The sequence below is a fragment of the Electrophorus electricus genome, chromosome 4 (assembly GCF_041902795.1).
Source record: "Electrophorus electricus isolate QZ-2024a chromosome 4, ASM4190279v1, whole genome shotgun sequence".
NCBI lineage: Eukaryota > Metazoa > Chordata > Actinopteri > Gymnotiformes > Gymnotidae > Electrophorus > Electrophorus electricus.
The window spans coordinates 6,449,338-6,473,835 of record NC_137500.1 but is presented as its reverse complement, the minus strand read 5'-3'; the positions used below and the strand labels follow the sequence as shown (position 1 = coordinate 6,473,835).

General features: G+C 42.9%; 2 protein-coding genes across 20 annotated transcripts; both read right to left on the bottom strand.

The window, feature by feature from the left end:
* Positions 1-20: 20 nt before the first annotated feature.
* On the bottom strand, positions 21-3,034 carry lactb (lactamase, beta). 2 transcript variants are annotated; one of them, XM_027017115.3, is made up of 6 exons: positions 2,535-3,034; positions 2,323-2,389; positions 2,039-2,229; positions 1,565-1,865; positions 1,034-1,199; positions 21-783 (listed from the first exon to the last, which is right to left on the bottom strand). In XM_027017115.3, exons 1-6 carry the CDS (start codon positions 2,904-2,906, stop codon positions 261-263), a joined length of 1,620 nt encoding a protein of 539 aa, XP_026872916.2. In that variant the 5' UTR covers positions 2,907-3,034; the 3' UTR covers positions 21-260. The 2 variants fall into 2 exon arrangements, with proteins under 2 accessions (XP_026872916.2, XP_026872918.2); XM_027017117.3 differs by having other exon boundaries at positions 2,541-3,033.
* A 1,294-nt stretch (positions 3,035-4,328) lies between these two features.
* On the bottom strand, positions 4,329-16,978 carry tpm1 (tropomyosin 1 (alpha)). 18 transcript variants are annotated; one of them, XM_035522748.2, is made up of 10 exons: positions 16,729-16,972; positions 16,192-16,317; positions 12,505-12,638; positions 11,516-11,633; positions 11,188-11,258; positions 10,209-10,284; positions 9,784-9,846; positions 9,589-9,658; positions 8,757-8,835; positions 6,828-7,135 (listed from the first exon to the last, which is right to left on the bottom strand). In XM_035522748.2, exons 1-10 carry the CDS (start codon positions 16,840-16,842, stop codon positions 7,132-7,134), a joined length of 855 nt encoding a protein of 284 aa, XP_035378641.2. In that variant the 5' UTR covers positions 16,843-16,972; the 3' UTR covers positions 6,828-7,131. The 18 variants fall into 18 exon arrangements, with proteins under 18 accessions (XP_035378650.1, XP_081568120.1, XP_026872946.1 ...); XM_027017143.3 differs by lacking the exons at positions 10,209-10,284; positions 16,192-16,317 and adding exons at positions 10,870-10,945; positions 15,913-16,038 and having other exon boundaries at positions 16,729-16,971; XM_027017141.3 differs by lacking the exon at positions 16,192-16,317 and adding an exon at positions 15,913-16,038 and having other exon boundaries at positions 16,729-16,969.
* Positions 16,979-24,498: the final 7,520 nt, after the last annotated feature.

The window sequence follows — 24,498 nt, the reverse complement described above, 5'->3', positions numbered from 1 at the left end:
ACAAAAGAATAAAAACTATAAATGTTTTAAATAAGCAATTTATTCAACACAAGGCAAATAAGATAAGAAAAATATTCATTTTAATTTGACATACAAAAAAAACAATTTAAGTTGAGTGTAGTTTCTGACAACATTCAAAGCTCAGCACTGAAAACACAGTAAACGGCTCATACATATAACACCTCAAACCGAAGCTTATGAACGTGTGCAACCCAAATCAGACCAAAAAACCAAAAAAACAACACTGTACCAGATCCACTTTACCCATCCCTGGCCTTCTCAAACTCATAGGCAATATTAAGCGCGGTGGTATTAAGTCCTACAGACTGCATGTTTGTGATGATGGTCACCACTACTCCCTGAGGAGGGATTACCCTTTGTCCGGAAGCTTGTAATGTCTCACTAGGTAAAACCAGAAGCACGCTGCTTGCCCCGACAGCGCTCCCTGTGTGCGAGACATAGTGCCTGCGAGCACGGCACTGCCCGTACTTCTGCTGCTTCTCCACGACCAGCCAGCCCTGGGCGTACTGACCATCCTTATCCCACGAAGCCTCCGTCTTGTCCACAGGGGCCCACATGGCTTTGGCTGTGGTGGGTTTAAGGAAGCCCGGCAGGAGGCCGTCTGCGTCCTTAAGACCGCCTACTTGGTAGCTGTAAAGCAGAGCGTTCCCGAAAAGAAGCAGGTCACCCACGGTGGAGAGAAAGCCGCCTCCAGCCCACTTGTAGGAGTTGTCCACGTAGGGGCAGTTCACTACACGCCCCTTTTTATTGAAATGATAAAACCTGGAGAAGGAAGGGAAGCACAAAGATGCAAAGTGAGAGTGAGTCAGCCCCACCTTCCTCTGGCAGGCCGACAGGGGAGAAACTTAAGCAGAGCTGTTGGTAACTACAGTAGACAAAAGCTGCACTTGACGCTTTGCTGAGCTGGTTGGTCAGACTACCTGAATTATAATCCTGATCCATGCCGGTGAGTTAGAGAGATCTCCATAAGGAGGGGGCATACAGTGCTTCCAAAATTCCTGCCGCAGATTACCTGGAGCGGTTGTAGATAATAGGATCGTTCTCATCCGGCACGGTGTTGAGCATGCCAAGTTCACGGAACATCTTCTGCATGAGGTCCAGGAAATGCTGGCCTGCCGCTCTCTCCAGCACGGCACTCAGCAGGGTGAAGGCGTGCGTGGAGTAGAGGAACGTGGTGCCTAAGGCAATCAGTACAGCCATGTTTACTGAGGACTACCAGTTAGGACACATGCTAGCCGAAAGCTCGACTCATGTGAGCTGATGAGCCACATGGATTTAATCTGTAAGGCTACTGATAGCTCTTCTGTATTGTTTTGAATCACGTGAACAGTGACTGCTATACTTTAACATACACTACAAGCATATGCACCGGGACGAGTATTTAATCCACCGGAATGTTGGAAAACTGTAATATAGCTAAAGATGTGATGCAGGGGGCACTGCAGCAAAGGAAACACTGCAAATGCACTTCATGATGATCCATTTTCAAGGAGCCGGACCATAATTTATTACACGATCATGCAACACTACGTAAAAAGCTTACCAGGTTTGAAAATAAGTGGATCATCTTTGAACAAGTCCAAGGCCTGAATGACACCGTCACAGCTGTCTTTGAGGTAGTACTCTTCGTGCTCCAGCTCTTTCCTTCGTTGGCCCGAGGCATTTTTGCCCTTGTTATTGTTCTCTTCCACTTTCTCTTCGTCTGGCTCCGCAGTGGCCTTCTTCTCTGATGGCTTCAGGCGGCGCTTTCCTTTCCGTTTCTCTTCTCTCACTTTCTTGGGGTCTTTTTCGTAGTGACGGATGCCACTCAAGTGGGACAGGAGCATTCGCGGCGTTATCGTGACCTAATTTATGTAGGTGAGGAAACAAACCCCCAGTTAATCGTTTATCCAGCCTGAAATAAATCCCTTTGTTTACAGATACATTTTATATTGATTTGACTTGTACAATTGTTAGTGTCAGTGTAAATGTCAGATCAACACGAAATACACTTTCCCAAATCTGGGAATATTCTCACATCCTTCCCCTCAATCTGCTTTTCTGGGAACTCAGGAACATATGTTTGGACAGGCGCATCCAGGTCCAACTTGCCCTCTTCCCACGCTCGGGCAACAGCAGCTGCAGTCAGGGGCTTACTGATGCTGGCTATCCTCATTACGGTGTCTGGACCACACGGGACTCTGTTCTCCAAATCGGCATAACCCAGTCCTACAAAAAAGACATTAGCCTTAAATGTAAAGTCAAATCTGATTTGGAAGAATTTTGCCAGAAGCAAAACAAAGATTAGCCAGTGCAGGACACCTTCACACCACACCAGGATGCCATCCACTGCCACTCCAACGACCACACCAGGTGCTCCGACTTCATCCTGTTCATAGTAAAGCAAAACAAAAAAAGCTGTTACTAACGCAGGCAGGCTAGTTTAGTGCATTTACATTACGTCTGGCTTTAACAGACACAGTAACAAACGACGAAGATAAATGATGGAAATATAAGAAGGACCGTTCCGATACCTGTACCTTTATCCGCTGGACCAAGTCTCGGCTGACTCCAATCGCAGCCCAGTATTTTGAAGTAATCGGAGGTTCGTCTCTTTCCTCGGCATCCCACTCACAGCGTCCGGGACAGTAGACGTAATGCTTTAAACCGAATGCCAAGAGAAAACCCGCTCCGACGCCCAGTAGCCACGACTTTGACCGTCCACCGTGACAGGAGTGGGAAAGGCGTCGGGGTACCAGCAAACATCTTCGCTGCTGAGCTCTTCCAAGTGTCAGATTACTCTTATATCGGGGTGTCAGCAAAGACGAGAACGACCAAGGCTTCCGTGGGCAGCATTTACACGTGGAGCAGACGAGATCCGACGACAAATATAACAAGCGTGACATTTCTATTCTATGATAAAAGTAAACTCTGAGGCACACACTTAGCGATGCCCGTCACCTTTAATTTAATTTTTATTTTTTTACAGGCAGCCGAGATTAGACTTCCCGAAGTTAGCAGCAATAAATGTGATCGAAATGGCTTATGGGTAATCTATATTCCATTATAAATATCTTTGACTATGTCTCTAAGTTATGAAGACTCAAACAGAACAAAAATAAGAGTTAAAGTCAACTATTTAAGCATGATCACAATTTTATAATTAACGTATTTACTTTAGGCTATATTTCATGTGTTCAGTAGGACCTTTATTTTGAAAATATGCCTCTCTTTTTGACAACAACGTCTTGTTTCATGACTTGCAGCGTGTCTCGATGTAAATATACTGAGTAGGCCTAATTGACAAGTTCTCCAAAGTTGTACTTCATTTATACACTTGGAAATGGTTGCCATTAAAGCGCAAACGACAGTTGAAAAGTAAAAGAAATCGTTTTAAAATATTCATGGCAAACTACAAGCACAGAAACTGAACTTGAATTATATTCTGGCAAAAACTCTTGCATAAAGATTGGCCGGTTACATTCATGCTATTGTAAAGACCAATTCGGTGAGCCATTTCCATCATTTTTAACATCTAAATGAAATGTATCCAGAAAAACCTCAAGGCTCACATTCTCTTTAACTGCACAAGTGATTACAGCATTTTATCTTCTCCCTTTTATAAGTTTCTATACTAAGGAGACTGTGCTATTCATTGACCTTTCATTATCAAAATGTAAACTGAAAACAGCTTGTTTGCATTTTGTTCTGGAGACTTAGTGAGCAAGTCAAAACACAGATAAACAGTCATGTTTACTGACTCAGCTAATTCCTACAGAACCGTAACCTTGAAGCATATAAACCAGCACCATGTGCCATGTTTTCAGCGTTATTCTAGACGGCATAATCATTTTAGGAATCTGTAAGTCTGGTATAAAGCACATTTGAGAATACTAGGGTTTTATTTATAAATTGTAAAAGACCAACTAAGGCTATTCAGTGTAATTCTACTCAATCAATTCTAGTGCTTAAAACAAGATAGCCCCTTCTGCAACAGTCATTGTCTGTCCATGGCCTGGCTGCCTAAAGGTCCATAAAGTGGCCTTTTTTAACTAGGCAAGGCTCTGTCAGCTCAAGCAAACAGCAAACGTAATAAAAGAGGCAGATAGTGTGTGGCATTTGTTGTTAGGCAACAATCACTGTGCTGACACCTGACGAGCAACTGCACAGACCACAGGATGAACGATAAAGACTCATGAAGCACATGAATATGAACAGACAAAAAAAAAAAAAAAAGAAAGAAAATGATCTGAATGCATTACAAACCAGATGTGAATTCATGTTCCACTGAGGAGCCTACAAATGGAATCCAGGCTTCAGAAAATCCATGAGGTTTTTAAATTTATATTTATTAGCTTTGTACATTTTAGATAAGACATACATTTAATACATCTACATTTATTGACTTGAATGAGGCACAACCAAATATGATTAAATCATATTTTTCAATTTAAAATAGACATTTTGAACCTTACAGATTTTGTGGGCAAACAAACCCCAAAAATGCATTTGCAAAGATAATGCTGCCTGACATTTTGCACTGAGTATTAGTTGAAAAAGGAAAATAAATAGATTCTGTAGACAGGTCCCTTTCTGGCCAAGGATACTGCTGGCACATAAGTAAAATATCATCCAAATTACTAATGTATACAGTCTAAGAGTTACTATCTAAAAGCTACAAACTGTTAGACTGTTGTCTTCACAGTAGCACCAGTGTACATGCAGGCAACCTAATCCAATGTACACTTTGGAAACTTTGGATTACTAAAACCGTCTTTTAAAGGATTCTATTTAAATTTGGTTTAAGACTCAACCTCGTCCGCCATTACAATTGTGCATAAATTGTGGATTAAGTGCATTTTTTGCAAACCTTGCCACTTTTGATGGAAATGACAAAGTGTGCATGACCAGATTAAAACAAACATGTACCAGAATGTTACCTAAAAATAAGCGGAAAACTAAACATTTTGTAACAAATGGCACACATTATGTAATCTGATAAGTTATCAGACAGGAAAAATCACTCAAGTTACAAAATGCAGACATTATGATGTGACCAGGGCTTTCACATATTATTCAACTCCAATAGAGTCTGCTCCAACATCTGGTTCATATCGAGGTTCTCTTCTTTAGCTTGTGACAGTTTTTCTGTTAGAACATCAAGTGTTAGAGAATAACATTAATATCACCAGTGAACACGTATGGCAGAACATGCAGAGGTATTTGAAGTATTTTGAACAAATACACTGCAGCCATGATTTAAGTGTTGCCACAAACATTTCATTTGACAAACAGTGATGCACAACAATTTAAGACTTGCTCCCCTCCAAGAGACAAATGAGGAACTCGGAGCCAGAGTCTGACAATGCGTCTCTGCTACATCAAGGCATTCTTCAAACAAGAGTGCATTAGCAATACTACAGATTTCACAACATTATTAATAAAGTGGTAGAGTACAGACACTTGTATGCAAAAGTCTGAGTATGATTAACATTATATTGTATTATCTTCAACAGAATGCATGTAACACTTCCTAATGGAGATCATTATTGTGTTATTAAAAAGAAAATCAAAAACCAGCATCATTCTAGTCTAAATCCTCATTCAAGGCCACTCTTAGTTCATTAGAGAGAAGACGGTTTTTCTCAAGCTGCTGGTAGAGGCAGTCTGTGCAGTCAGGCAGCAGGTTAGGGGAAAGAGAAAGACAGAATGAAAACACAGCAAACAGAGCAGCTGGAGGACTGAAGAAGAGAGTCAGTTCATATTCGATGGACTGTCAACACCAGAACACTTACAGAATGGACGGAACTGAAAGATTCCACTGTGTGGGGGAAAAATGGCTAATGAAACAAACATCAGCCAATGCTCATGGAACACTTCTAGTAAACTTGCAACACACACAAGATTGCACATATAAACTACATGAGAAGTTATTTATGGAGAATGTAATCTAATCTGTCTGACTTTTTGCACTGTAACGCAGTAACGCTCGTACTCCAGCAGATCTTCACCGTGTTCGCAGTCTTACCTCCAGTATTTCACAGCATTAAGAACTTCAGTTAAGGACGTAATCCCAATGGAAAACCAAGTTTTCCCCTCATAAAAGTCACTGATCCTGAGAACTAGTTAGTTATCCTAAGCATAATAAAATATAAAGCGACCAAGCTGTTGGAAAAAAGGGACATTTCCTAAAATCAGCCACTCTGTAGTGCGCAAGGTCCCAATAGCACAACACAGCACGCCATTACATACAAAGTCATATAATGGTCATGTTGGAAGGAAATGTGGGCACATCCATTGAAGTAACTTCCTAATATTTGCTTTTTTTTTTGCAATATTTATACTCCAACAACTGCACAGAATATTTTCAACACAGTGTGGCAAAATTGTGTTTCTAATGACTCTGATTTCACAGATTAAGATGGTTCCTGTCTACAGCTTTCTTTTCGATACTGGCCAATACAATTTGAAGGGCTTTTTAATTCATGATGGGTGTGACTAACATTCCGAGTGCAAAGAAGAAGAAGAAAAAAAAGTGTTTGAACTAATCTTGTAAGGTCAATTAGTGGTTCAATTGCACAACTAAATGTGGGGGCTTAATTCTAATGTCTAAGAAACCATCAAAGACGCTCTTCACTGGACTTTTTGGAAAGGCTATTATGACATTTGAATATCAGATAAAAATTTGCCTATATGTAAAAAGCAACATTGCAGAAAGGTTACTTCCCCATAAAATACAAAGTGACTAAAAAGAACCTGTTACAACTGCAAATCTAGTATTATTCTGTGAACTTTACCACAGGAAGCAAAAAATAAAATGCATGAAGTAAGAGCTGGGCATCTCGATTTTATTATAGCCACTCAAAAATAAATTAAAGCACACAGAAATGAAAAGATGACAGAAAAGAACAAAGAAAAAAAGGACAAAAAGTGAGGGGAGATTTTACAGAGAAGGAAGAACGTTTATTTTTACACAAAGCAGAAAGAATTGAAGGTTCTGTACAAGAGTTGGAAGCCAACCAGCAACGTAGGAGGGGGCTCGACAGAGACGGGTGAGGGGCGGGTAGGGGCGGAGGGGGCCGAGCGCATCGCTCAGCTGGCAGGGGGCGTCTTTCATGAGGTGTAAACAATTTATCTGTGTAGGGGGAAGGAGCAGAGAGAACGCTGATGAAGGGTGAGAGGATGCACAACACGCGTCGGAGGGGAGACGAGGGAGCACTGCACACGACAGAGGCATGGCCAAGGAGGGACACTGGTGCCAGTCAGTCGCACACGCACGCACGCACCTCGGTCTCAATATTCAGTGGAAATACATGGAGTCATTGATCTTACGGGCCCATGAAAATAACCCATTTTCTATAATGCGGAAATCCACCTGCTTCAATAAACACAAGCTGTTCTTCCGACCTCAGTACTTGTGTTCTGGGAGTGCGTGAACTCACACCCAAGGGCCTGGTAGATATCTAGTGTGGTGACGGAGCCTACATTAGCTCTCAGATACTGTTCGTAGTGAGTCTGTTAGCTCACATACCTTGTGCGGTGACGGAGCCTACATTAGCTCTCAGATACTGTTCGTAGTGAGAGTCTGTTAGCTCTCACATACCTTGTGCGGTGACGGAGCCTACATTAACTCTCAGATGCAGAGCCCACATTGGACTGATCCTTTTGCAGAACAATCACAAAACAAAAATTTTAGGAAGTCAATTAAAAAAAAAAAGTTTTACCTTAGAAAAACCTAACCTCTCACACACGAATGTGATTCAGTTCTTATTCTGCACTGCATTTGTTAAACAGTAGAGGACCAACATCTAAACCTCCGCTGCGTCATATTACAGCAAACATGTCTGCACTATTTTTGGGCACTCTACAAAGGAGACATTTCTCACATTCACCAACACCAACAGTCGAGTTTGCATTTGGGAGGAAACTTGTGAAAATGTCCCTACGATTATCAGAGGGTTACTGAACACAAGTACCCAGTTCTGAAGAACAGTTTCCGTGCAGGTGACATACCTTTACTGACCAAGGACGGGAGCCAAACCCATAACAACCTGGCTGACTTACCCAACAGCACACAGGTCAACCATAAAGTAGTCTACTGCACACGGTGCACTGCAGTCTCGCACACTTGACAAACAGAGGTAGCAGAAACACACCGTGTTAGTAAAAGAGCAAGAAACCGTGTCCGAGTGGGTGCACCAGAGATCAAAGGCACAGGAACAAACAAGGAAGTTTTCACTGAAATACTTCCCCACTGGCCACTCTGGCTGTATTTCAGCAAACTGCTTAATCAGGAAAATATTACTTTTATGAAAAAGTAATACAGCGGTTAAAACAGTCAAAGCTGTTGATGGCAGCAGCCGATAGCACTGATGTATACTGTTGACCATGCAAGTTGGCCCCAGTTTTGTGTGAAGGCATTGCTCTCCAGGTTGGCATGTTTTGCTGAGAGGTTGAATATAGCAGAGGAAACCACAATATTTGTTCAGCATAAAAGTGACAGCCCTCAACACTACAAAGTGTAGAGAGGCATGGATGTGCCCCCAGACTGCTAAACGACCTTAGCTCTTCTAAGAGCAGGCGCATTAACGGGTCTCGCTGAGTAACCGGCACAGCAGGGGCACACTTGCAAATGAAAACAAACGGGCCATAGAGACTAAAAACACACCACACAGTGATGAGGTGGGGGCGGATTTAAGCAGGGTGGGGGTGGGTGGTTGTCAGGAAAACGTGCAAGCCGACAGCACATTAATTACATTGAAGTCATGTCGTTGAGGGCGTGGTCCAGCTCCTCGCTGACGGCTTTGTACTTCAGTTTCTGGGCATACAACTCGTCTATGGGGTGAGGGGCGGGTGTAGGGAAGGAGAGTGGAGGAAGAGAGGTGGAGAATCCAGCCCAGCAGCAAGGCAGGCCGCAGGGTGAAACAGACCCACGGAAAGAAAACAGCCAAAAAGGAAAACAGAAAAATTTAGAATGAAGGTAGAGAACTATGGGGCGGAATCAAAACATGCAACATGCCATATGAAATTCTTCCGGAACAGTAAAGGTATACCAGAGCAAACTTCTGGCTCCTTCACCGAGAGGCCAATAAGTGAGCAAACAACGTAATGAGGGATTCCTGCACTTACTCCAGCAACTGCTGTTCTTTTAATCCTTGAATTCCTATCACCAGCGTACTTAACAATGCAAATATTCCTTTCTGTTAGTGTGCCATAACTACGAGAAAGACACTGAATGCATAAATAAGCAAATGAATGGGACAGAGAGCGCCAATGAATGATAGATCGACATCAAGTCTCCAAAAACCCCTGATCACTGTGCATAATCCCATTGCAAAAAAAAGGTTTTAGTGTCTTCTGTAGGGCCATGAAAAGCTTGGCCAAGGTTGGAACAGTGACCGCACTCGTTGAAGAACACGGCTAAAGTCCACCAGAGAGGAGATAAAGAGAATGGAGGCAAGAGACAGTTTCACAGAAGGAACAGTGGCAAGAACCTCAACTACAGGGGAAGCAAAATATAGCGACATGAATGAAGTCAAATATGAATCAATACAGCTATAATTAACTTCCACTGAAATAAAGTCATACCTTCCAGGTCATCAATGGTCTTCTCAAGCTTGGCTACTGTTCTCTCAGCAAACTCGGCACGGGTTTCAGCCTAAGGTAAGAGAACAATTATGGATTCCCTTAAAAACAAAGACACATGCATCCTCCCTTGGGTGAAAGTTCTCTGATTTTTTTTTTTTTTTTAAATAATTGCTATTAAAAAAATTAACACCTCACCTCCTTCAGTTTGTCAGTGAGGACCTTGATTTCCTCCTCATATTTGTCTTCTTTCTGTGAGTACTGTGGAGGTCAAACAAGCAAAAGGTTATGACCCAGGCCAATTCAACTGACCACAGATACTGCACAAGTTGTCAAATGTAGCATTTAGACCAATCGCCAACCATCATGAAATAACCAGACACGCTGCACTTAGAGGAGGGGATGAATCGGATTAAAATCGAATGAATTTATTCTCAAGTTCAGTTGCATGAAGCAGTTTAAAACCCACACGACACATTCACATCATCTTGGTAACGTGTGCCAGAAAACCTAACGATGAACAACCCAAAGCAGATCAGGAGAGGAGAGTCGAGGTCCAGACGACGACAGCGCTGGGCAGAAAATTTGGCTGGAGACAGTCACACCGCGGCCAGCACACCTACCTTCTCAGCCTGGGCCTCCAGAGACTTCAGGTTGTTGGTCACAGTTTTCAACTCCTCCTCAAGCTCATTGCATTTGCTAGTGTTTTACATAAGAGGGTGCAGAGGAGAAAGAGGAGGGGCAGAGGGCACAGCAAGAGTAGGAGGAAGAAAAGAGCAGACGTGGGGCGGATTGAGAGAGCAAGAACAGGTCGGATGTCAGGAAAGCAGGAGACGAGGGGGGGGGGGGGAGAAAGGTCAGGGAAGGACAGGGGAAAAAAAAGAAAAAAAAAAAAGAACAAAAATGAAACTACAGGGGATAAACCATGAAGAACCACACAGCACCCACAACAAAGCAGGAACATTTCACAATAACCAGCCAAAACCGAACGCGAAAGGGCCGTGCCACGATTTTTCTTTTCTTTTTTTTTGCATGCATGCTGAATTAGGGCTTCAGTGTACTGAGTTTAACCAAGAGCCTTCCTGCTAGGTTAGCTGGGCCGTAGAAAGGATATAAGAGACGCTTAAGGAAAAAAAAATTAAAAATTTAAACAAAAAGTAAGAAGCAAACGAAAGCGAGGCAGAGCAGGGATGAAATAGAGGAAGCATGTCCTACAAGAGAGAGGGGGGCGTGACTCGCTGAGGAGATTAGTGTGGGCACATGGAAAGTATTAGTGTGCAGTACCTGCTCCTCTGTTGCTTTTAATGACTTAAAGGTTTGGTCCAGCTCTTTGAGCTCGTCCTGATATCCTCGAACACGCCTGTCAGTGTGTTTCACAGCACAAGGCCATTCCAGACCGGGAACACATGCAAGTTAAATGGTGCATTTAAACAAAGCAAAAACATAGAAAGCTATCGTTAGGAAATCGCAGTGAACCGACTGCAACGACAATTTGTAGACATGGATGAAGTGACGGGTTGTGTAGTGCTGGCAAACGTGCATGTTATACAGCCCGTCAGTTTGGTTAGGCGCAGGCTTGTGGGGAGCAGACGGAGCGCTCACCTCTCAGAGAGCTCAGCGCGTTCCTCTGTGCGCTCCAGCTCACCCTCAACAATTACCAGCTTACGGGCCACCTGCACAAACACACCACACAGGATTTGGCCATCAGTGCACAGCACATGTGCTTTTCCTCACACACACAAAGAAAAACAAGCATCTGAAATAAGGGTATCAGACACATTTGTGTAAGCATGAGCCCACACTGCAATGCATCTGAAACCGTTGTGTGTGCGTGCAAAACAGCCGTCCTCTGAACGCATGTCCCAGCTGGAGGGGAAGGCAGTGGTGGGAGTCACAGTGAGACCAGCAACAGGCCTCCCGAAGAACTTGCCTCCTCGTATTTGCGGTCAGCCTCCTCAGCAATGTGCTTGGCCTCTTTGAGCTGGATCTCCTGGATCTCCATCTTCTCCTCGTCCTTCAGGGCCCTGTTCTCAATGACCTTCATGCCTCTGCGGAGCGAAAGAGGATAGGATCAGACGCGAGGTCCACAGTCGGGGGAAAAAACGGAAGCCTGAGGAGTCCTGTAACTCGACCCACATCAGGAGGCACAGGCAGGACTCTGGTGTGGAGACACCAGCCTGCTAGCATGGGAATGCTTCTTTTATTCACACACACCATATTTGACCTCTGATTTTAGCCAGTCATGCCCAGATCTGATAGGAGAATGTCAGCTGCGAGGTGCGTGAACGGGAGTGAGGGGTGATGCGCTGGTAGCTGAAGTCAGGTCTGTGCGCGAGGCCACTGGAGCAGGCGGCACAGAGGGGCTGTGTGTGAAGTGAACAAAGGAAAGGAACCAGCCTTGTGCCCCCATGAATCACTGTTTATTCAGGGCCATGGTGCCACTGCACAAACAGCTCATGTCCAGGCCAAGAAACAGCATCACCAGAAGCATGTGTGCTCGAGTAACAACACCCTCAGGCTTTCTGACCAAGTGATTCAACACTGACGAGCCTTTTCAATGAGAAGTACAGATATAACATGTATTATATAGATTTAAAACACCTTTTACAAACTGACAAATTACAGTACATATTTCATTAAAAGGGTGTAATAATGCGGAGAAACATCCATCCTCACTACCCTGACAAAGAAGCTATGATTTGGAGGCACACAACCCCATCTAAAGAAGCGCAACAGTGCACACAGCGACCTCAGCAGCAGACGGGGGGGGGCACGACAGGGTGCAACCGATCCGCTCAACTTCACTTCCACCATCTCCGGAACCTTCCCCAAGCCCTGCCTTGCAAAACGACTTTCGGCCGTTCCGTAGTGAAGCACAGTCCACCTGTGCTAAGGGGAACGCGCACGGCCCCTGCTCACCTCTCACTCTCGTCGGCAGCCTTCTCAGCCTCCTCCAGCTTCTGCAGAGCAGTGGTAAGACGCTCCTGGGCGCGGTCCAGCTCCTCCTCGACCAGCTGGATGCGTCTGTTAAGAGAAGCTACATCACCCTCAGCCTGGGTGAGGGGGAGGAAGCGCAGGAAGCAGAGTGAGTGGGAGCACAGAGAGCAGACAACCGCACATGCGGATGGTTCATGTAAAGAAAACAAAACGACTGCTGATGGTTACTAGTAAACAAACTCTAGCTGCCTGCACTAGACAGTGAGGAAGAGCTGCATGTTCCTGAACAGGCCACTGAGGGCCATTAAGATCCCCCGAGGAACAGCGTTCCTTACACAGCCTCTTACTGTGGGTGCTAGCAATAGTGATAGTGATCACTGGGCCTTTGGATTGGAGATTGGATTTTGTTTCTAGCAATCTTTATTCAATTGGAGCCATATCAAGACAATCATTTTCTCAGTTTTCATGTCTTACCCTTTGCTAATAGGTTTTGCCATCGTTAATGCTTCTACTTTAACAGCTCCAGATATCTTAATTAGCCACAACCCTTCAAATCCAAGAGGGACTCACTTGAGTGCATCAAGCGCCATCAATGAACCTACAAGGTACCTGAATTGCAGCATGCAGAAATATATACAGCTCCTGCATCGTACATTGGGTTTAATTCTTTAGAGACTCATCTTTCTAGTCACGCGTTTGTTTCAGATTAACTACATTCACGATCAAAAGCGCCTTGAAACTACTTCCTGTCTATATGACTTGGGCAGCAGCTCTGGGTGCGAAGGTGGGTCCTCGAGCATTTTGTTCCTGTTGCATGCAAACACGCAACTTGCCCTTATACGGCAATGTGCTTGTAAATCGTTAGTTAGCGAGCGTACTGCCACAGAGCTTGCAACACTTACTCCTCTCAGCGACGTTATTATGCTGCACTCTGAGCCGAAATGTTAATAACCTCCTAAATCACTACCAAATTGCGAGATTTTTTTGTTTAGTTTTACAAACATGGATATATATATACACACACACACACATTACTTTTTTGTATGTTTGGTGTTTATAATCGATGCATATGATATCTGCAGAATACGAACATTTTGTTCAAAAACGTAATGTAAATGTTCGGTATCGTCGTTATTAAAGTTATAAACACGCAACCACATTTTGCGATAGAATGCTTTAACGTTTTATTAGATTTTCTTTTAAAGGATGTCTAGGGCCCGTCTGCAAACCCGTGTGTTGTTCTCCTTTACCAAGTGACTATGTGCACACCCCGGCAATTACCGGACTACCGTTTCATGCTTGGAATCCGCTGGAGCCAGCAAATGCCAAGCGCCCGCTATGATATATTTAGCTCGGGAGGCGGCTGGCGCACCTCAGGCTCCGACTGCGCATCACTTGCCGTCCTTTCTGTTTCTAAGATACACCTCCTTAACCAATCAACTGTCGGAGCTGGTGGTTCTCATAAGATATTTCTGCTACAACGTTACAGCCAAGTATGGCACGCAGGAGTGACTGCGACTTTGTGATATTCGCACGCTTACTGTTTCTCTGCCTTTCCTCTCCAGAAGCAGTTCCTTCTGCAGTTTCTCCGCTCTGTCTTCGGCACCGTCCGCCTGCTCTTGCAGCAGTTTTATTTTCCGTTTCACGGCTTCCAACGAGGTTAATCCAGCCATTATTGTTTTCGACTAGCTACTAAAACGTGGCTTGGGTACAGCTTCGGTTAAACTCAGCATGGAGCGTTTGGCACGCCCGGCAGCGCGAGGTGCAGAAGCAAACCTGCTCTGTTCAGCGCTGGTCTACAAACGCACCGCGACGTCGACATGCCACACCGGAAGTAACCATGCTTTCATGGCCAAACCCCAAACGCAAACGTCACCGGGCTGCCATGCAGCTGGCAGCAAGAATGGCTAGTTTTTCCTTCTTATAATGATGGCTTTTGCAAATAAACGAGAATCACAATATTTGCTGCGTGCATTGTCTTTATCATTTTACTAGCTTTCCATTGATGTTTCAATCTGACGGTGCAGTCAGTCCAAAGAAAGTTTTTATGGCACTATGCATAAAAAGGGCGCCGCACCCTAACGCACCTGCATCAATCAATCTGGCACTTAATGCGCACCGAGGAGCGTCTGAACGGACTAAACGGAAGGTTGAACGGCGAGGGGTAGGTGCGTCCTTTAGGTTGTTAACGAATACACAGCACACTCTACTGGCAAGGACCTAACACCAGACCAGTATCATAAACGGAGCAGTGTTTGGCCACGTTTAGAATTACCACGCCTAGTAACGGTACTCGATTTAAAATGGGCTTTATTTAATTCTAGACATAACTGGAGTGTAATTATTCCATTAGGCCGGGAGGTGGCTCTCTGGGTATGCACATATCTAACGCAATGGGTTGTCCAAAGGAAATATCAAACGTGTGCTAAAAGCACATTTATACACAATATGTATGGAAAACATTTTATATTAAAATAAATAAATTCTATTTACCCATATACCAATTTCTAATTTTTCATTCAAACTAATTTAATAGCCCAGTATTACACGAGAGTAGGCGTCTTATTCTAAAATGTATTCTATACAAATCAATTTTATGTCTGTTACTTTTATGGCTTTGAATTATAGATATTTGGCAGTTTTGCTTCTGCAGAATAAGATTCCAATATTGATTCAATTAATATAGCCTTTGCTTAAGTCATCCCATGAATCTTGAATATTTTGATATTTGTATTAAATTTAATAGTTTCATCCTAAACCTTCATTTAAGATGAAAAAATACTAACATTGAAAACGTATTAAATATGACTAAAACATTATCTGAGCACAAAAAGTGACAGGTTATTGTAATTAACCCTGTTAACAAATTTGACGTAATTGTACATTACAGTTGTTGAATTTTGATGAACTATCAGAGAAGACTTTGTTCATATTCCCAAGGGGCACAGCTCAAGGAGTTGCGCGGCGTCTTTACCATATAAAGCACTAGGCTAAATTTAACAGTCCAGTTGGTCTCCAGTGTTGCAGTAGCCTTGGCTACATGTCTTGTAAATTCCATCTCCAGCAAGACTAGTATTTCCTTTCAAGTACTGTATCCCTGCCTACCATTAATACACTAAGAACATAATGGCTGTTTTATGAGCTCCTTGCGTTAAGTGGTTGTGCGCAGGTGACATCAAAGGTGTATCAACACAGAATAGACCCATGTGAAATGACGGACTGTAGTTGTGGTTAATCGTGTAGCTTCTTAACTTTCCCCGTCTTTAATGACAGGAGCTTAATAAATAGCCTAATTATGGGCATTGGTCATTTCACATTGGCCTACTGCATGGAGAATGACAGAGTGCAAGCAGTGAGCGGCCAGAACACGGTGATCGTGTGCTTACTTACATCCGTGGCTTTCTTATCAGCTATCTCAAGCTTCTCCGTGGCGTCTTTTAGAGCCTCCGAATACTTGTCCAACTCATCCTCGGTGGCCTTGAGCTTCTTCTGCATAGCCACCAAGTCATCCTCGAGCTGAGCGTGTTTTTTAAAGCGAGTTTTTTTTTGGGTTTTTTTCCACAGCCGGTGAACGGCGGAAAGCAGAATGCGCGGCGTGTGCGCGAAAGGCGCAGACAGACAGAAAGAGAGAAGGGATACGTTAGGAGGCTGGGAGCGCTCGTGAAATACCTTAGTGGCGACCTCCTCGGCGGTCAGCAACTTTTCCTCGGCACCTTGCAACTCCTCAAACACTTTATCGCGTTCATCCTCGGTCACGCGCATTTTCTTTTCCAAATCTCTTAAATCATCCTCCAGCTATACATGCATGCAAACGACATTTTTCATTATTTCACATACAGACCTAGCTGACTCGGATGTTACTGTGGTTTTATAAAAACCACTCTATATATATATATATATATATATATATATATATATATATATATATATATATATATATATATATATATATATATATATAATCTTATATCTGGGGCTAGCAGTATAAACTCGTAAAATAGTTGATCTGCTCGTGGGTTTACTAATTTCACAAGGACACAGAACTTAAAAATAGCACTTAAACACCACAGTAATTGATCCGATCTTCCGTTACTATAAATCCAGTCAGGGTAATCCGTTTATTTCGACGTACCGATAAGTCACACCGCCATTTATGCTTTTTTTTTTTCTACGAATAACTTAGAAGTCCCCAAATAAATTGCCGACCTGTTTGCTCCTGTCCTCTGCTGCCTTCTTATCTGACTCAGCCTGCTCGGCCCTGTCCAGGGCATTTTCCTTGTCGAGCTTCAGCATTTGCATCTTCTTCTTAATGGCATCCATGGCTGATTATTGGTTTGGCTGCAGGAAAATGTCCAAAAATGAAAGCACGAGGATGATGGTCGTTCCGAACCTCGGAGCGTCTGTGCCAAACTGAACGCTAAGCTGGAGTGCAAGCGGTCGCTCCTTGTGCCCTGTCAAATATGTACTTTCACGGGGGGGCGACTGAATTCCTTAAGACATTCAATACTTTTTTGGAAACGGCCTCTGTGGGTTCCTTCTAGACGCCCGGTCTTTTTTTATGGATCTGAGTGGCGATTCGCTGTGGCGAGACATTTGACCGTTCGTATGACTATATATGGGATGTGATGTGAAGGAAGGCAAACCCCTCAAGACGTTCCTATTTCTAACACTGTAAACGCTGAAGCTCAATGAGCCTTTGCTCAGAAAAGTTGCCGGTAAACAGCGGAGAGATTTCTTCTGAAGGATATTTTCTTAAAAAAACAAACAAACAAACAAACAACCCCAAAACAAAACGTCTGAAACCAAGGAAATGATGAAATTTTAAAAGGTAGCTTTTATCCAAGATTTATTTTGCCCGGGCGTTCTGAAGTTCGAGGTATATGTAAACCATAATTAATATTGTTGCGATTTTTGCGCCGGCAAAGCATCTTTCCGCGAGGATACCTAACCACTGACGGCTCAGCAGAGGGTGGCAAATCATGAACGTCAAGGCGCGCCCCTGCGCCTCAGGAGCGTGCACGCTGCGCTTTATCCAAATCCTACCGCAATACGTACCTCCAGGGCACTGTTGAATTAGCGGGTTCCAAGTGCTCTGAGAGTGATGAGGAGCAGTGGTTGACATTTGTAACCGAGTCTGTTGTGTTGCCTGTTAACAATCTTGAAAATTATAGATAAGATGCATTTATCTGATTTGACTTATCTTTTGGCAAGACAAATCTGTTACACTGTTAATGGACTGAGTAGCTGTTCTTAGTCAGCAGGGCATCTATAGATTTGTTAATTTATTAGGATACTCATTGGGAAAAGTCAAGACACTGATTAAATTTTTGCTATTTTCTTGTAGTCCTATCTTCGCTGATGATACTACTCAGGGTATTTTTAGACTTGCCTTCTCCTTGTCACACCTGCTCCAGTCTGTAAGACACCCAGCCAAATCACCAAATTCAATCGTAATGAGTTAATCCCTTAAAATAATCCCTGTTAATGTACTGTCCACCAGTCTTTTATATAATTTATACCAAATTACATCAGATTACAGAAAACAGCACTAGTTCTTACTAATAACTGCTTGGTGTTTTGAGACAGGCAGTCCTGGGAGCCAAGAGGCTTGATTCAGATACTTGGGGTCGTTCTCTAACCTAGACATATTTTACAGTAAAATGGTTTGCCTTATTCAGTATACAGTCCACGGGTGGTTTTCAGATGGGATTTTAGTTAGATTGGTAACATTGAAATCGGGGTTAATGGGAGTAAGAGCAGAAAGATGTGAAATTCAGCATAAGTCAGTTACAGTACAGAGCCCAGGAGGACACAAGATGAGGATAAATTGGTAATATAGCCACATTTGAAATAAGGAAGAGGAGTCCTTATTCCAAATTTTTTACATTTATTTCTTTTTCTTTTTCTCACAGGCTATTGCATATCTAGCCTCTTATCCAACCAAGAACCCTGGCAAGTCAAAGTTCACAATCACATGGGGACAGATATGCATATTACAATTATCATTACAAATATATATTTAAATACATATGTAAACCACTAGCAGAGCTGATCTCTCTAGAGTTTCACTGAGGCTTTACAAGAGCAATATACTTGTTAAGAATTACACAGGACAGTCAGAAATACCTACAGTGTTGTATAATGTATCTACTTTAATCCGATTTCATAGGTTGTACCTGACAGTCACTGCTATGAATATATAAATAGCTCACATGCATTTGAATATCTAATAATAGTAGCCTTTAGTTATTTACATCTTTCTAGTTCTAGGTAACAGTTTTAAAAAACCCACACAAACACAATGTCCATTTCCTGGGCCCCTGTGTGATGTATATGTATGTAAAACATTGGAAGTGGTTTACATGTATGTGTGGGTGTTCATGTGTTTCATTAAAGGTGTAAGTCATTTCTTTTGAAGAGGCTTAGACTAAAAAAGAAAAGAAAATATAGCAAAAAAACAACAAAACTGGAAGGGAAAGTACTGCACCTGGTTTTATTAACTGACTCAGTTAGAAGTTCAAACTTACCTTTAAACCTTTAACCTTATCTTTAAAGGCACATGTGGTTTGAAGGTTTAGAACAGTTTATTGAAACAACCACTGAACTTTTCAACATACTTTGAAAATGAAGATTGTTTTCTTAAATTCTTCCTTGAGATGAATGATAATGGTCCTTGTTAAGACCTGACATACCACAGACTAGCTCTAATGTGGAATTAGATTTAGGCAGAGCATAATATCATACTCATTATTAAACCTCTATATGATTTATACCAGATTACATCAGATTACAGAAAACAGCACTAGTTCTTATACCAAAACCAAGATGATAACTGATTTTCAGATGGGATTCATATGGGATAGACATTCAAATATTATCAGTTTTCTAATATTTCATAAAGCCCATTAAAAAAAAAAGAATGAGTCTGCAGACCCGTATAACTGCATTTTGAAAGAATATCATCATAATCATATTTAAAAACCAAGTACATAGTCTGTCCTACATTAGTACTCATCGTTATTTACTTGGTATTGTGAATAAGCAAAGCTTCAACAGTTGTTATTGTGTAGTCTACTTGGCAGAGACCAAATGAGGTTTTTGTTGGCATACTGGCTCATCGTGGCATTCTGGGAATGAAAACCGTTCTGAGAATGAAAGGCCCTTTCCAAGGCATCAGTTGCATAAATATTTTCATTTACTGTTCTAAAAATGTAAAATTATCTTGAAGCTAACTTTATGGCTTTGGGGTCTGCATTGACTATAAATTAGGCGTCTAGACATCAAATATACATTAAAGGAGGGAGAGGCAACCACATGGAGTCATAGTTTAGGCATCTTATGCACTCCCATATGCAAATGCAAAATCACCCCCCTCCCACCCCACCTTTTCTGCTAGTTCAGTCTCAGAAATGGGGAGTTGTGCCCCTAGGTTACTCTAGTTCGCACGTCCGTGAAATAAATAAATACTCATTGAATGGACCAAAAGACGGATATTGTTAAAGTGAGAAATTGCAGAGCAGTCCATAAATAACTATACAGTGGTGCATTTATTGTTGTTTTGGCTCTGTACCATAGTATATAGTATTTAGATCCAATCTGGATGTATATGAATTCTAAACCTTCACCTCCAACATTTTACACTAACACAAGTAATTCAACTAATGAACCCAATGAAATAAATAAATAAGTAAGACGGTAAAGTGGTTTTAAATCCTCTGCCCTGCCTGGAGCCCATCATGCCTCACTGCTACTCATTACTGGGTATCAGCCGTGGGGCCACTTTCATTTCCATCTTATTTTAGAAGCATTTTGTCTCTCGCATTCCAGTCGGTAAGTGCAATGCATGTAGCAGGATCAAGCCAATCTGGAAGGTTCCACTTTTTGGGACGATAGTTTCTTTAACAGCATGCTTTGGTTGATGGTTCTGCTTCAACATTTTGATGCTCTGCACCGAGTTTGGTGTGTTTGGTTGGATGTACTCAGATAAGCTGCTTTTGTGCATTTCAGAGTTCACCCTTAAGTCATTCTGCAGTTTTCCTTCATGACTGTAAGCATTCATTGAGCTACTCTGGTCTGTCATGTTCAACCTGGTTGTTTTGCTACTTCTAAACTCTTCACTACAAGTTTGATTCTTAACAACGTACCAAATGTTTGGGCTGTGATTGTCTCTAATTGATTTTCTCTCCTGATTTTCCCTCCTCCTAATCTTCTGCTTTACTGGTGCTGAGAGTTCTCTAGCCCTCATGTTGAGAAGCAACAGCAACCGATGCAAGTAGCACACTGAGAATGCGCATTAGACCTTTCGTTGGCTCTCAGATGCATGAAACAAACAACACAACTGTCCAAATACTTACAGCCTACTGAAAAGTGGAGAGTATGTATGCAGTAAACCAATGTAACCCTTCAATTCACAAAACTCTTCTTTCGTTTAAAATCCAGCGTGCTGTTTGTGTTCAGCTGGCGTACAGGAACAAACAACAAAAACTATCACCGTGCAAATACTTATTGACTGCAGTGTATGTACAAAGAGTGCTATGGTTAGAATGGCGTCACTGGAAGTCCGTCAATAAAAAGTTCGTGTGACAGCCTACAGCTTGACAGAAGGGGGCTAAGCTCTGTTTATCTGAGACTGTGGGCCCCTGAGAGTACCTCCATAGACCTCCCCCAGTCTCTTTCGCACGAGAAAGGAAGTGCATTCCCTACAGAATACATCAGAAAACAAAATGGACGAAAGCTCTCTCCTGTTTTCTCCATGTTGTTCCTGCTGCACGTACGAAACAAAGCCCCGAGTATCCCTGGCATCCCAGCAGTGTGGTAGAACTGGAATGTGGAATTGTATGAGCAAAGCATCTATGGTCCATCTGAATCTTTCACTAAACGGATGGCATATAAATGTCTGAAGGAAATGAGCCATTGGTCTGCTTGTGTCTGGTGGGGAGAGTGTACCATGGGGAAGGTAGCAGGAGCTGTCATGCATGTAGCAAAGAGCCCCAGGCAGTCAGCTCGGTTCAGGGAGCCAACAGAACATGGCTGACTGAACCAAGGTCACTTGGATGCTAATTTTATTTTAAAAGAGGAATGTTTTTCCTAGCGTAGACAGCAGAAAGTTTAGCGCTAACCCCTAACCCTAATTATTGGACTCCTACCTTACTGCACCCACTGCCATCAGTCACAGTCCATCCGGGCTCCAGGCGAAGCGACCTTTAGAGCAACATACAGATTAAAACCCACCAAAACTCCCTGTTTGGGTATACACAGTCAAAGCACGCATCTCCTGTGGAAAGAACTGAACTATATCCATGTCCCTAGAGCCAAGTCTCAGTGACTGCCTGCGAGCCTGCCATGACTGAGTGAATAGGACTCTGAGAAACTCTCCTTCTACCATCCATGGAAGCCTGAGCCTGTTGGAGGATTTTATATATATATATATATATATATAGGAGCAATGGAGCCTCACTCTGGACATATACATTCAGATGATCAAATGGGAGAGGCAGAGATGTGAGGGGTAGGGCCTGCAACTCGGGCCCTGCTGTAACTCAAGTGGGCCCTTGGTCCCCTGTGCATACATGCAGTCCTGTATTACTGGTATGTTACTATAATACTGTACTGCTAAATACTGTACAGTGTAATAGTATTTCTAAGTCTAAGCCCAACCTTAATGGAAACCCTTTTCTTCCTTTTTTTTTTTCAAATAAAAGTGGATTTTATTTATATAAAAATGGACTCTGCCACCCCCCCCCCCCCCCGCCCCAATCCAGAAAATCAGTTTATACCACACTTTTCTCATACACTTTTAATAAAACTATTTCATCTATTGTTGGAAATAAGTAAACGCAAGTAAACTAATACTTTCATACCGAACTCACAAATGAGTTCTTTATGAATACAGAAGTATGAAGTATCCTGCTTTAGTTCTAACTTGTAGTGCTTCAGCTTTTCCGCAAAGCAAAATCTGAAAGGCCCACTACTGTATCGGAAATTTGAACTGATGGGCACTTGGAGAATTCGAGCTGTGCCCTGTTGCTCTCCCGCTTACGTTCTGGAAGCCCTGGGATAAAAAAGACTTCATGTTTAGACTGGTGGTACCCATTAAGGAGCTGTCTACATTGAGAGATTGGGACTGATTGAGATGGTCTCAGAGGGAAATGCCTGGCAGGCGAGTGAGTTTATAAGCCTGAGAGGCAGCTTTCTTCTATCCCAAGCCCAATGTGTCCATTCTTCTCATGGGCCAGTTTAGCACATAAGGGATAATTGTAGTAGTTCTTTTGCCATGTTTATTTTATACTGATCTGGGAACAGGTACCTTCATCTGTATCTGAGCCAGACTCTTGGTGAGGGACACCATAAAACCGGTATCAGTTTAGTGCTAGTGAGTTCAAGAGACTCCACCCTCCCTCAGCGAGTGTACTTTCACAAAGTCTTTTGTTATTCCAGTCCATAGCTCATATTCACTGAAGCCAACATCCTGTTCATAAAACCGGACTGAAGAACGCAAGACAAGCATACATAACACTCAGTATATGACCTAATTCACATTTAGTCAACAACAAAACCAAATGTCCTGCAACAAATGAGGACCCAGAGAACGCGGCTAAGAGACAGTCAGTGAAGGCAGAAAGTTTTGTGTGATTTTTTTTTTCTTCTGCAGAAAGACAGCTTCCTACAGGCACTAGCCATGTCTTGTGGAATAATTGTGTTCTGGAGAGGACGTCTCTAAGTTATTCGTGTTCCACTGACACATGGCTCGCAGAGGAAGAGAGGTGGAATCAGATGAGGGTCCCATCTGATGCTGGGAAGAGATAATCATAATCTACTCATGGTTGGTGAACACTGGCAAAAAGGGCTGAAATTTCCCATCCAAAATATGAAAAACATACCTATCTTACATTAATATGGCTTCATTCTTCATACACAGAGCCTTCCCCCAATCAATGAAGTATTCCTCTGAACTTTAAGGGTGCCATTCCAAGGAGAGAGCCAGAGTGGGTGGAGTCAATGTGCATCTACTAGCAGCTTGTACAATCGTTCAGACATGAGATTCCTTAACAGCGTCAGGGCTGCGTTCACACTTGGAATTTTCCGGCACTGATGGGCTGCTGGTATGCCTAAAATTGCTCCACTGAAAATCTCATCCTAATGCAAGTGGAAAGACACTCGATGCTGCAGAGTGGAGTACGGTGTCACTTGGTACGTTTCTTCTAGTGGAGAATAAGTATTGCAAGGAATAAACACGCACGATGTAAACGTGTTCATTTTTTCCGTACACACGTGGGCAGTTGTGGCCATGGGCTATGTGCAGCTTGGACATACCACGGGGCTTCCTGAAGCTGCTTGACCAACAGAAGATCCTCCCAGTCTCTCATCTTTGTTTTCTTATGAAAGAGACATGTTGGGCTGGCAATTTAACATACCTGTCAGAGTATGCAGTACACCACACAGACAAGAATCCCTCAATATTTGCCCAATTCTTCCATCCGTAAGTGTCATAAGGTTAAATGTTTCCATAGCAGCAGCCAAAGAGAACGTGGCCTTATATGGAGAGAGAGAGAGTACCGAAGTGCTTCTCCGTTAGGAAAGCTTCCTCACAAAGCTTCCTCACTGTTTGTTTCCATTTCACTCTACTGTAAAACTCTGCGGCATGTGCTTGTCTTTTGGTCTGGACCTGCATAAGCCATGGTCGTCCAGGATGGGCCCAGTGATCAGGGCCAAATGAGGAGACGTGGATCAGTGAGTGAGGTGATGTGAGCGCTGACGTAGAACCACTGTATTGCGGCTATACCCAGGTGCAGGCAAGGGAGGGTACTGATTTCAGAGAAGCACCACTAAACAGCAAAATGCTATGTGCATCTTTACCCACAGGGCACGTGAGACATTCATGCGTGCTCACTGGCTGGCAGTTACGCCATCATCTGTCGTATGTTCGCCCGAAACGATGCAAACCTGGGGTGTCGGCCTGACACAAGAATAGCGGCA